The following is a 15,013-nucleotide window of genomic DNA, read 5'->3' on the forward strand; positions in this document are numbered from 1 at the left end:
AAACATCTGCATCAGTCCCTCAGGGATCCGCCAGAATGACGAGAACACCAAGGTCCCCACTTCCCACCCTGGCTTCAGCCAGATACTGCAGGCATATGGGCCATATCCCCACAGGCCACAGGGCTGAGGAATGGGGGATGGCTACTGGTTCACCCAAGCTGTCCTGCCAAAAATCAGTGGCCTCTCCCTTCAACAAGTACTCTCTTGGTGACTCTAAGTGTCCAATCAGGGCCCAGAATGCTGAAATAGTTGATTCTGGTCATTTTTTCTACTTGGGTAGTTGTTTCAGTGGAGAGATCAACCCCTGGAGGTTCTTACTCTGTCATTTTGAATGGCATTCACCCCTTTCTTTTAAAGGGGGTTTTTCCTAAAGGTCCTTTCTGGGATGAGACATCCCAAACCCTCTCTTTTGCTCAGCCTAGGTTTGAGAATGGGGAAAGGTTGCATGTGAGAGCTTAACTGTCCAGAAACAACCATTGTTAACACCCCACCCTGGTACTCCAGATTTTTTTTTAAGAATTATTTTCTATATGTATATATACGTATAATTTTTCTTTCATCTAAGAAAGTTAATACTATTTTTTTCACATCAGAATTTATCGGCTGAGCACGGTGGCTCACACCTATAATCCTAGCACTTTGGGAGCCCGAGGCAGGCAGATCACTTGAGGTCAGGAGTTCAAGACTAGCCTGGCTAATATGGTGAAACCCCATCTCTACTAAAAATGCAAAAATTATCTGGGTGTGGTGGTGGTCGCCTGTAATACCAGCTACTTGAGAGGCTGAAGCAGGAGAATCATTTGAACCTGGGAAGTAGAGGTTGCAGTGAGCTAAGATCGTGCCACTGCACTCCAGCCTGGGCAACAGAGTGAGACTCCTCAAAACAAAACAAAACAAAAATGTATCTATTATCTTTTCATGCCAATAAATATATGTAACATCACTTTTACTAGCCATGTATTAGTCTAATGTACGAAATTATCATCACTTAATCTTTTTGCTATAAAACTGTTTCAAACTTTTATTTTGCTTACAAACAATTCTGCAGTAAAGATCCTTATAACTAAATTTTTGTACACAACCTAATAGATTCCCTTAGAATAAGTATTCAGAAGTAGAACAAGGAATAGGAGTGCACTTCAATAGTGTCTAAAACCCATGCCAAACTGGAGACTAAGTTCTAAAAGAAAATTAGAGAGATTTCCAGAACTGTCCTAGAATTGCTTCCAAAATATGATCTAAGAAAAGGGATCAGGAACTATAAATCAAGGATAAAACATGATGAGATCACTTTAAGACTGTTGGAAATTTTTAGTTTCTTCATGTTTACTCCACACCTCCACTCCCCTCATCACACAGACACTGTTTTCCTGGAGTAATGACATGTAAAATTCTTACTTTGGAAAAGCCTATAGACTCCTATTATGGGGAAAGGAAGGAGGGTAGTGCTGGGAAGGTTACACCTAGGTGTTCTGTCAGCAGGTTAGCGAAACCTGAGTGAAAAAAGCAAATAGAGGCCACTACAGAGAGGAAAGGATATCAAGCTGAATAATTAACATCATTTAGGAATACAGGAGAGAGGATACATGAGGAACTGGGAACAAGAGTGACTATGAGAATTTAACTAGTACTTTCATCCGAACAATTACTAAAAAGCTCACCCTCTGGCTGTATTACACGATATCTGACCTTCTTACCAATATTGTTTTTTTTTTCTTTTTTTTTTTTTAGACGGAGTCTCGCCCTGTGGCCTAGGCTAGAGTGCAGTGGCTCAATCTCAGCTCACTGCAACCTCCGCCTCCCAGGTCCTGATTCAAGCAATTCTCCTGCCTCAGCCTCCCGAGTAGCTGGGATTACAGGCACGCACCACCATGCCCAGCTAATGTTTGTATTTTTAGTAGAGATGGGGTTTCACCATGTTGGCCAGGCTGGTCTTGAACTCCTGACCTCGTGATCCACCCGCCTTGGCCTCCCAAAGTGCTAGGATTACAGGCATGAGCCACCACGCCCGGCCCTCTTACCAATATTCTCATGAGCTCACTGTGACATGAGACAAATTATTTATTTCACAGCATAATGCACAACAGATTAAACTTGCCTTTATTAAAGCTCCACTTCCATCAAGCCTGGACTATTTATTTTAAGTCCCAGGCTTGTGCTAGTTTACATGGTTACCTACATTCCAATCCAGCTTAGAAAGCCAACAGGGCTCAGTGAATTAATCAAGTTGCTATTAAAGAGCAGTTGGCTTTGCTGGCTCTTTTCTAAAATATCACATTACTTCACTATGTGACCAAGAACAAACTACCAGCCTCCACCAAACCTAAATGAACACTGTGACTTACTGATCACGGGTATTACTTCCAGTTAATGATTCTTAGCTTCTCTAAGCCAAATCACAAAAAGTGGGATAGCAGACAAATGTAAAAGACATGTTTTTCTCTTGCTTTTCCCTCCTCATATTAGAAAGTAGACAGGAAATACAAGCCCCAGGTCAAGGAAACAAAAGAGCTGAAGAACCAACACAACTGGAGCAGTATTACTCTAACTCTTCCACAGATTCTTTTCTATCACCCAAATCGCATGTTTTCCCACAACCGATGTCACAAAAGAGGCCTTTAACAGAAAAGCCTCTGGCTCTTGAGACCTGACCACTACTTGCTTTAACAGTCCACGAGAGGGAGCCCTGCAGCCACTGTATCTGCCACCTTAACAATCATGAAGACACCAATCATGAATTACCCTTGGAGATTATTGTTTAAAATTTTTTTAATTCAGTCCTATAAGGTTTTAACTCTAATCCAGGGCAAGGTCATGTTGAATGGCGCTGGTATTAAAACAAACCTGAAGACGTTCTATATCCTAACCTTCCCTTTCTTTCTCTTGATTTCCCTCAAAAAGAACAGGAGTGGTATCTAAAAGCCTATTGTTAACATCGGGTAATTACACTTACCCTACATCTACGGGACACATTTTCTTAGAAAAAAATTTTACATTTAGCATGCATGAATGAATGGGGGAAAATCAGCTAGGTGTCTGCAGCAATGGTCATTAGTAGAGCAGCACGTGCTGACATGGAGAGGCAGAGCAGCAAAGTACATGAGAACACAGGGGCTTAGGAATTAGACACATCTGAGTTTGAATCCCAATTCTGCCACTTTTACTAGTTTTGTGACATTAAACAGGTTAGTTAAGAAGGTCTCTAATCCTCAGTTCTTCATCTGTAAAATAGGCCCCACAAGACTGTTACAAAGATTAAATGAGATAATATATGCAGTATGTCTTTGCACATTTTTGGCAAAGAAAAAGCACTTAAAATTAATAGACATGGTCATTATTATGAATATCAAATATTTTTAAATATGTCATACCATTTTTTTTAACAAAACCAGATTTATTTTTCATGACAGTATAACTTCATCCTGAAAACTAATGTGCTAGAGAAATAATTGGAAACATTTAAAATATTTCAGAATAAGCATACAATCTCATTACCATCAAACAAGTATATTGGCCAAGTACGGTGGCTCAAACCTATAATCCCAGCATTATGGGAAGCTGAGGTGGGAGGATTGCTTGAGCCCAGGAGTTCGAGACCAGCCTGGGCAACATAGTGAGCCTCCATCTCTTTATATTTATATAAAAACAACGTGTGTGTGTGTGTGTGTGTGTATATATATAATGAATATACAGCTTAAACTTCAGTATGAACCAAAGAAATAAATTAGCCACTCATAATCTAAAAATTAATGTTATGTGTATAACCAATATTCCCTCCCAAAAGAACTGCTTAAGGGAGGGAATATTTGTTATACATATAACATTGATCTAAGTTTTAGATTATGCAGAATTCAATGTTCACTTTGAAAAAAATTAATAAAATAGGGATATGGGAGACATAAAACCCTATAAAAAGGTTACATACGGTGGCTCACACCTGTTAATCCCAGCACTTTGGGAGGCTGAGGCGGGTGGATCACCTGAGGTCAGGAGTTCGAGACCAGCCTGACCAACATGGTGAAACCCTGTCTCTACTAAAAATACAAAATTAGCTGGGCGTGGTGGCGCAGGTCTGTAATCCCAGCTACTTAGGAGGCTGAGGCAGGAGAATCACTTGAACCCAGGAGGCGAAGGTTGAGGTGAGCCGAGATCATGCCATTGCACTACAACCTGGGCAACAAGAGTGAAACTCCGTCTCAAAAAAAAAAAAGATTGATTACTCTTATTGTTATGAATTAGGCATATTTTTACTCTTCAGAGCTGGGATATGGGATATGCTGGATCCCTCTTATGCTGAAACTCAGACGCTGAACATAGCATAGCTCCTCAGTCATTAAATTCTTAATTCCCTTATTAAAGTAAGCTGAGAAAGAAAGATGAAAAGGAAAGTACACAAAGTCTTAATGCAGTTCCTTCAAAACTTAACATACAAAATAAAGCTGAATTTCCAATTTCACCAATTTGCCAAAGCACAAGTAAAATTAAACTACCATTAAACTGTATTAAGATTAAGGTCCAATACATATCGGTCAATTTCCTAATTTATGCTATCGAGTTAGGGAAGATATTTAGAAGACAGAACATTCTGTTCTTTCAACTTTAGGACAAACAAGAAACAAAGATTAGTGGTTCTTAAATGTAGGCACTTATGAATCACCTGGAAACTAGGTGAAAGTTTTTTAAAAAACTGCACATACATGGGGCAGAATGCTCTGTGTCCTAATGCAATTCAGTACAGCAGTGCTAATCTCTACAAGCACCACTTTGTAAGGAATTAGAATAGAAAGGAGATAGGAGCATGGGTGATAGAAAAGACAGGAAAAAGGGACATGGGATTATTGTTTCCTGGGATATCGCCATAAACTATTAAAGAAATGTTTGCTCTGAAACAACCTGATATGACTTCAAGAGAAATGAACGACTGGGAAGAAATTAAAATTTAATAGACACTCCAGACAAATAAGATCTTAGTCTACAATACCATAACTACAAGCACAGGCTGGCAAACTCGAGTCTGAATGAGAGACTAAATTACAAATGATGGATAGCTGCTTTCGCAGACCAAACAGATAATGGTTGGAAAAAAGTATGCTTGTGAATAGGAAACTAATGACCATGCAGTACAGTATGAAAGTTAGATAAGAGAAAAATACTATAATGAAGAAAGCTGCATGGCTGAGCGAAATGCTGAGCAAACTATTTGTACACCTAAAGAAAAGGGGAAAAGCACTAAAAGCTTCCAAATATAACAGAATCTACCCTTGTATGGGAGTTACTAGATATTAAAGACTGAGATAAACTAAGACAATATAATCAGTACGATATGAGCTTTTAAGAAACATCTTCTTTCATGTCACAATACAACTAAGTATGAAACAAATAATCAAAGTCTAACACAGTCTTATCAGAAAAACAGGAAACAACTCCAAATCAAATATACATGAGGAACTAAGGGAAATTTAGGGAAAATTCTGTATGCTTTCATACAGTCATTGTAATAAAGACAATATGAGACATATGATTCAACAGAAAGGCAGCAACCAGCCTGAACTTGGTTAACAGTTAATACAGATTATATGGAGAGAACTACAAACAGGCCCCTGTAAAATCTAACTGTAGGAGATACACAGCCATAGTCAATTCAATGCAATAAAAATATACTCAGTCTCTACTATGAGCCAGAAGCTGCCAGAGACCAGAAATAAAAAGATGAATAAAACTAAAAGCCTAAAGTGAAGAGCTTATAGGCCACAATGTAAATATCCTGAAAGGTCCCCCTGCTGCCCTAGCATGGGATGAAGTAAACTGTTAAAATGAATACAGAGCTCAAGATAATGGGCGAAACATACTTACATGGACTGGAACATTACTGTGTCCCAAGAGTAAAAAGAAAATGGAAAAAACTGCATTTGTGTTGACATGAGAAACACTGAAAGAAAACATATTCCTTGTATTACATCTGGCTGGATGTTGGCAGAGAGACCAGGCCCTCCAGTCTGGATGACGTCAATGAGCTTTGGCAAATTCCATGAAAAGAACTGTCAAGCTGACAACTTCCATTACTATTTAATAATCATGCCAGAATTGTTCAAAAGAACACATCAGACTAGAAATTCTAATGGGCATGCAGAATGGGATTATAATTCTTTAATGTTTAAGACATTAGTATCTCTTATACGTTAAAAATAATGTGTAACTAAAGAATGATTTATTAAGTTTAGAGACAAATTTAGAGCAGAAAAGAGATGAAATTTTATTTATTTATTTTTTGAGATGGAGTGTCATTCTGTCACCCAGGCTGGAGTGCAGTGGCACTATCTCGACTCACTGCAACCTCCGCCTCTTGGGTTCATGCCATTCTCCTGCCTCAGCCTCCCGAGCAGCTGGGATTACAGGCACCCGCCACCACGCCCAGCTAATTTTTGTATTTTTAGTAGAGACGGGGTTTCGCCATGTTGGCCAGGCTGGTCTTGAACTCCTGACCTCAGGTGATCCACCCGCCTTGGCCTCCCAAAGTGCTGGGATTACAGGCGTGAGCCACCATGCCCAGCCGAGATGAATTTTTGACAAAAAAATCAATATGGAATTTATTTCGTGTTCACTTAATTTAGGACTCAAAATATCTTATTTCAAGAGACCAAGTATGTGGCTAATTGAACAGAGGAAAATCTCTGTAGGAATATTTGAGACTCTTACTTTAGCCGACTGAAGTTACTTATTCAAAAGAGTGAAACTAAACGAGGAGCCTCCTGGTTATCTTTATGGAGTTGAATGAAAGCAGGAACTTGAGAAGCCTAGTAAGGAGACGCTGCCATAGTAAAAAATGATGCTTAGGAGCAAGGGAGCCTGTTAGAACACGTAGAAAGCTCTGGGCACCCTTCAGTGTAAACCACTCTATGGTCAGCCCAGCATTGACGTCAGTCTCTTCCTCTCTCCCATGCATCACCCTCTCTCTATTTCTCCCTCTCTCCTCTTCCTCCATTATCTTTTCCTCCCAATTCGTTGGGGCTACCCATTGCTCATTGTTATTAAGTGCCTCAAACTTAAATTTTCCCAGCATCAGTCAGGAGACCAAACAGGTTAACGTTAGCTGAATGAAAGGGCATTAAGAATCAGTTAATTAAATGCAGGAGGACCACAAATCTGTACCTTAATGGGTGTAATACTTAGATATAGGGCAGGTCTGAGGATTAGGAATCTTTTTAAAATGGGATGAGAGTTGAGGAAGTTTCTCAATGGGTCTTGGAAAAGTATTAATGCCAACATTTTCAGTTTAAATATTTGTCAGAAATCAGTCTGTTCACTCAAAACAACAACAACAACAACAACAACGCCTGGACCACTACATCCAACTGAATCTTGTTTTTTAAAAATGTATATATTAAATACGTCATACACTTAAAAGAATTAGATCCTTTATTTGTGGCTAATCTTGTAGCCCTCAACACCAACACAGGATTGCATGCACAGCTTTGGGGGACAGACACAGGGCAAAGAGGTTAAACATGAAGCATGAACCTCAGATTTTTGTTACGTAAATAAATCATCAATGACCAGCATAGTATGAATGTTTATGGATTCGCTGTCATGATACATTTCCAACTGCATGACCAGAGACTGTGCTTTCTGTTGTATAAGCAACCACAGTCCTTCTATCGGGTTGAATAAAAGTTTTTAACTAATGGGAGTGTAGTATTATGATGTATATATTGGTTTTCATCCACAGTCCCAGGCTAACTCCTATATCCCTTGTTACAGTCTTTTATTAAAACGTTGGGTGTGTTAGGCCTAAGGAAACAATCTCTCCAATATTCTCCTATCCTCCTTTCACCTGTTTCAATCTTCCCTGGCCTTTCTGACTGTGAGTCTTAAGACTCTCCCCAGAGAGGGTCTTGCCCCATACCCTGGGGGAATCTGGGGGAAGGAATGCTGACCTCATGAAGCTTTCATAAAAACCCAAGAGGACTGGGTTCTGGGTGCTTCCACATAGCTTAACATGTGGAGTTTCTTGGAGGGTGGCGTCCCAGGGAAGGCGTGGAAGTTCCGCACCCCTTCCCCCATACCTCACCCTACACATCTCTTCATCTGGATCCTTTGCAATATCCTTGATAATAAACTGGTAAATATAAGTGTTTCCCTGAATTCTGTGAGCTGCTCCAGCAAATTAATCCAATCCAAAAAGAGGGTCCTGGGAACCGCAACCTGAAGCTGGTCGGTCAGAAGTTCCAGAGGCCAGGACTTGTGACTGGTGTCTGGGTTTTGGGGGCTGGGAGGCAGGTTTAGGAACTGAGCCCTTAACCTGTGGGATCTGACACTCCCTCCAGGTAGATAGTGTTGGAACTGAATTAGAGGACACCCAGTTGGTGTCCACCGCTTGGTGTGTTGGGAGAAACCCCTCCACACATTTGGTCACAGAAGTCTTCTGTGTTGATGACTGCCATGGTGGTGTGAGAGCAGAGGGAAAACACAGTTTGAGGGTTTTTCCTACACAGTGAGCATCCACAAATTTAAACAGTATCTTTAATGAGCTAAAATATTCCAAATCTCTTAACACAAGCCACTATTATAATTCTGATATGGTTTGGCTGTGCCCCCACCCAAATCTCATCTTGAATTGTAACTCCCACAATTCCCATGTGTTGTGGGAGGGACCTGGTAGGAGGTAGTTGAATCATGGGGGTGCTAATTCTCATGATAGTGAATAAGTCTCAGGAGATCTCATGGTTTTAAAAGGGGGAGTTTCCCTGCACAACCTCTCTTGCCTTGTCTGCTGCCATGTGAGATGTGCCTTTCACCTTCGGCCATAATTGTGAGGCCTCCCCAGCCAGGTGGAGCTGTAAGTCTAATAAACCTCTTTCTTTTGTAGATTGCCCAATCTCGGAATGTCTTTATCAGCAGCGTAAAAACAGACTAATACAAATTCTTACTGATACCTCTATTCTCTTTTAATCACAAAATAGAACATTTCCCAGAGAAGAAAATACTATTTCAAGAAAATACTCCAAGAATGTTTCTGGTCATCCTAAAGTGATGTTAACAATGACTTCTTTATGTAAAAAATCCCTTTCCCAAACTCATAAACTATGTAAATATGTATGATAAATATTACCTTCTGTGCTACAATAATAGATAATAAAAGATATCATCAAAAATAATACAAAAAGGTCAAGAATGCATCAGAAAACTTCTTTAGTGACAGATGCTATCTGAGGAAATTTTTTTATTCTGGCATGAAGAGCCCACTAAAAGTAACAGACATGGCCAGGCAAGGTGGCTCACACCTGTAATCCCAGCGCTTTGGAAGGCTGAGGTGGGCAGATCACTTGAGGTCAGGAGTTCAAGACCAGCCTGGCCAACATGGTGAAACCCCGTCTCTACTAAAAATACAAAAATTAGCCGGGCGTGATGGCAGGCGCCTGTAATCCCAGCTACTTGGGAGGCTGAGGCATGAGAATTGCTTGAACCAGGGAGTTGGTGGTTGCAGTGTGCTAAGATCACGCCACTGCACTCCAGCCTAGGTGACAGAGCAAGACTCAGTCTCAAAAAAAAAAAAAAAAAAAAAAAAAAGTAACAGATGCATGCACGTATTTTTTTAAAAAAATTGTTATGAAAGTTTGCATGATACGGCCATCTGAGAAATGACTTAACTTAAAAATTACAGAATTTATTGATTAAATCAGAATCATTGCAACAAAGCTGCCAAACTAACCCTGAGAGCATATTTGTACCAGATCTTTGAGAAACACTTCTTGGCTAGAAGAATTCGTAATCATCAAAATCCCTCTATCTTGCGTAACCACGAATACAAGTTAGTTTCAAAATGTCTTCCCAAAGCTTGAACTCTCTCGGTTCTTTATAAATAACTACAGAACTGGCCTAATTTCAGTTAATTAACAAATATGTGATCTAGACTGGGTGCGGTAGCTCATACCTGTAATCCCAGCACTTTGGGAGGCTGAGGCAGGCAGATCACTTGAGGTCAGGAGTTTGACACCAGCCTGGCCAACATAGTGAAACCCCGTCTCTACTGAAAATACAAATATTAGCCGGGCATGGTAGTGATTGCCTGTAATCCTTGCTACTCGGGAGGTTGAGGCAGGAGAATTGCTTGAACCCAGGAAGTGGAGATTGCAATGAGCCAAGATTGTGCCATTGCACTCCAGCCTGGGTGACAAGAGTGAAACTCTGTCTCAAAAAAACAAAAACAAAACAGAAAAACCCCACAAATATGTGATCTGAGTATAAACCCGTGATTTTTAATTAGGTGAATAATTTCATAATACCATACTCTTAAAAATTTTTGTCCAGAGATAATTTCAAAACACATACAAAAAGTTACAAAAATAAATAGTATAAAGAACACTCTTTTCTCAGATATGCATTGTTAACATTTGTCTTATTACTTGCAGTATACTTCTGTGTGTGTGTGTGTGTGTGTGTGTGTGTGTGTGCAACACCTAATTCTTTTTTCTGAACATTTGAGGGTAGGTTATAAGCACTCTAGTCCTTCACCTCTGTATTAGTCTGTTTTCAACGCTGCTGATAAAGACATACCTGAGACTGGGTAATTTATAAAGAAAAAGAGGTTTGATGGACTCACAGTTCCATGTGGCTGGGGAGGCCTCATAATCAGGGCAGAAGGCAAAAGCCATGTCTTACCTGGCAGCAGGCAAGGGTGAATGAGAGCCAAGCAAAAGGGAAACCTCTTATAAAATCATCAGATTTCGTGAGACTTATTCACTACCACGAGAACAGTATGGGGGAGAACTGCCCTGATGATTCAATTACCTCCCACTGGGCCCCTCCCAGAACACATGGGAATTATGGAAGCTACAATTCAAGATGAGATTTGGGAGGGGACACAGCCAAACCATATCAACCTCTAAACACTTCAGTGAATAACACCATAACTTAATACATGTTCCTATTATAAACAAGGTGAAAGTGAATGTCTTTGCACATACATTAACATTTATATATGATGACTCCATTTGCATACATTTCTAGTGGTGAAATCAAAGAGAAAAAAAGTTTAAAGGTGATACATATTACCAAACTGCCCTCCAGAAAGCCTGTAACAATTTGAACTTCTTCCACCAGCTCCTTAAGCTGATTGCCTAAGTTTCTAAATCTGATAGGAATTTGTTTAGATGTGAGGTTTAGCATTGTTTCTTGTGTTTAATGTGTTTCTGTGCTCAACTGATTTTCTTCTTTTGCCTCTTCATACCCTTTCAGAAAAGACTCGTAAAAGTCAGAACCTGCTGGACAAGAAGGCCTATGGCAAATCCTACTGAAGATAAATTTATAAGCCTTAAGAGAATAAGGACTATGACAAAAACAATCCAAACCACAATAATTCATGGTAGGAAATATTGTGGCATCTACATAATAAAATGGTTGAGGTCCTTCTTTTGTTAATTTTGAGGCCTATAATTGCTCCTTAACTGGTCAGGTATCTTAGATGTCAGCTGGCTCACAGGAGAATGTATCTTCATAATATAAACCCAAACGTTGCTTATAATAAACTGTACATATAAAAAATCTTAAAAGAAAAGTTCAATATTGCAATATAGATGTCTAATTTCTAGGTAAATTTAGTAAACAGAATATGTTCAACATGGAGAAAATCACACTCCAGAAATAAGTTAAAAATATTTCAACATCTAAAAAAAAATTCAGCAGCACCCACAGATACAGCACATAGAAGAAATTAAAAAATTATGAATAGTTTTAATAAATAACACTAATATCATATGTCTTTAACCTGTTGATATCGATCTCCCTCTATATTTTAAGCTCTCTCTCTCTTTAAAAAGACCTGACCCTGGGTAAAGGGTAGAGGATGGATCAAAGAACAGATAATCCTGGCTGGGCGCACGCAGTGGCTCACGCGGTGGCTCACGCATGTAATCCCAGCATTTTGGGAGGCCAGGGCGGGCGGATCACCTGAGGTCAAGAGTTCGAGACCAGCCTGGCCAACATGGTGAAACCCCATCTCTACTAAAAATACAAAAGTTAGCCAGGCGTGGTGGTGGGTGCCTGTAATCCCAGCTACTTGGGAGGCTGAGGCAGGAGAATCGCTTGAACCTGGAAGGTGGAGGCTGCAGTGAGCCAAGATTGAGCCACTGCACTCCAGCCTGGGCAACAGATCGAGACTCCGAGACTCCATCTCTCAAAAAAAAAAAAAAAGAAGAAGAAGAAGAAGAAAGAAGGAAATATCCTGAAAGTAGGGATAACGATTAGTTAGGAGAATACCAGAATAACCTCAGACAGTGGTGATAAATGACTGGTTCAAGGAGAATAAGAGATAACAAGGCAGAAAAGAGATGAATAGAATAGGCTATGTAAGCATACAAAAACCCAAAGGATTTAATGAGACTGGATTTAAGCAATGAAAGAACAGAAAGAGACAACAATTTTACAACAGGGAAATTAACAGTGAGTTTAGGGTAAAAGTAAACAGGTGCAGAAAATAAGTGGGTTGAGGAGCTGTAAGCAGAGAACATTCTAGCTTTAATGAATTTAATACACATATCCAGAATTTTGCAATCAGAACACCTAGGAACTATTTTTATTTCAGCATGCATGTAAATTTTTGTATCATTAGGGAAAATAGTCTTATTTTTAATTCTATACAAGGTAGAGGGCACATTATAGTCTTTCAAAGCTTCAGTACCTCTGAAGGTTTAAACACATCCTGCAAGGTTGCTTTAGTGTTTGTATCTTTGCCAAGTCTGAGATTATAGAAAGTGAATGGGTTTGTGGCATAAATCACAAATTCCTAATCCAAGGAACTTTACAGGGAAGAAAAGGGGTAAAAAAGGACAACTTTGCCTCCAGGTAAATAAACTACTGATATCTTCAACTAGTGCAAGGGAGAAAGGAAATACCCCACAAGGAAGAAACCTTAAGATTCATAAACTGGAAATAAAAGAAGGATAATCCTCCTGGTCATTAAATCCAAGGCAGCTCAACTTTACTGTGCATAAACTCAAGCCTAGGGTTAAACTGGCCAGGTGTGGTGGTTCATGCCTGTAATCCCAGCACTTTGGGAGGCCAAGGCAGGTAGATCACTTGAGGTCAGGAGTTCAAGACCAGTCTGACCAATATGGTGAAACCCTATCTTTACTAAAAATACAAAAAAAAAATTAGCCAGGTGTGGTGGCACGCACCTGTAATCCCAGCTACTTGGGAGGCTGAGGTGGGAGAATCACTTGAACCTCGGAGACGGAGGCTGCAGTGAGCTGAGATCGTGCCACTGCACTCCAGCCTGGGCGACAGAGTGAGACTCTGTCTCAAAAAAAAAAATTAAGAAAAAGTTTTGTAAGCTAACTCCTGCAGAGAACAAGTTCAGGCTAATGTTTAGGACAATCAGAGGAGTCAGTGGAAGAAGGGAAGGCCTGAAGATGACTAACAGATTTTAGTCATAGCAGGAGCACGTGCTCATTTCTCTGATTAGATCACATTTCACAAAACACACTAGATTACAATTTCAAAAAGAATTCCAAGCTGTGTGATAAGCAGAACCTATTATAAGCAGCAAAGAATAATGCATTTTTCTCTATTAAAAAAACCCCTCTAAATTATATTACCATGGTGGCTTAAAGAGACATATTCTTGTTTTGTAATAACTATAGGACCAAGTCTATAGCAAGAGTCCATTTTCAACTACAACTTACACATTTGTCACCTTTTATGAACAGCATGATGAGATCGAGAGGATAATCTGCTGCTCTTAACACTGAGCTGCCTCCAGTGTTCTAAATACCATACTACAAAGCTTCCACATCACTGGATCAGGATATAAGTATAGATACCAAAACCTCAAGCCCGGTTCTGCTTCATATTAATTTGAACCATTTTTTTGTCATTAAGTTTCATTTATTATCCAATTTGACCTTCTTTATCTCTTAAAAGGAATATTTAACCCATTTATCTTTATTACTAACATTGATGTGTTTGGTCTTCCTTCTCTTGTCTTTTAGATTTATTTTATTTGCTCCTGGTTTCCTAGTGATTTAGATAGTACATATCCTATTTTAATTTCATTAGAGATACTTCTAACAATCTAATCATGTTTAATGTCCCTCTCCCACCAAAACGTCCCATTATGCCCCCTATTTAAAACTTCTAACAGTTATATTTTTCGAATTCTCTTATTTTACTAAATTCAGTGAATGTTAGGGGGTAGGCTGGAGACTCCAAATACAATTGTACTTTTCTTTATACAAATATCAATATTTAGACTTAACTCTTTTACTGATTTCCTTACCCACAGCCAATCCTTATTTATTGCAACACCAAAACATATTTTTACTTAAACTTTCCAATGAGCAATACATTCACATGAGTCAAAATTCAAAAGGTCTACAACTAAGTTTCTTTCCCCTCCCATCTCCTCAAGCCACCCAGTTTCTATCCTGGAAGCAACCAATGTTATCAGTTTCTGCTACGTTATTGCAGAAAAACTATGTATTGAATCATCCTTGCTTCCTTTTCTAAAACAACCCCACTATCGCTGAAGTATTACTCTTTCATGCTGTTGGAAATCCTTATGCTAATAAATATTTTTAAAAGATTTTTTGTACTGACATTTATAGTGAGAATATTATACTTATAAAAAGTTATATTTGCTTTATAAAATTACTCTGAATGGTTCCCTCTTTATAATCAGAAAGTTTAAAGAGCTTTGAAACTAATCATCAATCTTTTAAAGATCTTAAATAATTTGCCTATAAAATTCTCTGGCCCTCAGGCTTTTAGAGAGATAACTCTTACACAACTTTCTCTAACATATTGGTTCTCAGGAGTCTTTCGCACTCTTAAAAATTATTGACAACCCAAATAACTTTAACTTTATATGGGTTACAGCTATCAATATTTACCACAGAAATTAAGTATTTACCATAGAAATTAAATTTTTAATATTTAAATATTTAGTTAATTTAAAAATACATAAAACAAAATTTATTTGAAAATATCTAATGGCTAAATATTGTTTAAATTTATTTAA

The 15,013-nt window shown here is 38.9% G+C and overlaps 2 protein-coding genes across 16 annotated transcripts in view; one reads left to right on the forward strand and one right to left on the reverse strand.

Annotated features, from left to right (window-relative positions):
* MTFR1 (mitochondrial fission regulator 1) overlaps positions 1-11,433 on the forward strand; it is a 127,861-nt gene extending 116,428 nt beyond the window's left edge. For all 3 annotated transcript variants that reach the window (XM_016959524.3, XM_016959525.4, XM_054656796.2), the window contains exon 8: positions 11,236-11,433. In XM_016959524.3, the coding sequence (XP_016815013.1) occupies positions 11,236-11,418 (183 nt within the window). In that variant the 3' untranslated portion in view covers positions 11,419-11,433. The remainder of the gene's footprint in view (positions 1-11,235) is intronic.
* PDE7A (phosphodiesterase 7A) overlaps positions 1-15,013 on the reverse strand; it is a 126,538-nt gene that overhangs the window by 42,119 nt on the left and 69,406 nt on the right. The window lies entirely within an intron of this gene.

The sequence above is a fragment of the Pan troglodytes genome, chromosome 7 (assembly GCF_028858775.2).
Source record: "Pan troglodytes isolate AG18354 chromosome 7, NHGRI_mPanTro3-v2.0_pri, whole genome shotgun sequence".
NCBI classification, from domain to species: Eukaryota; Metazoa; Chordata; class Mammalia; order Primates; family Hominidae; genus Pan; species Pan troglodytes.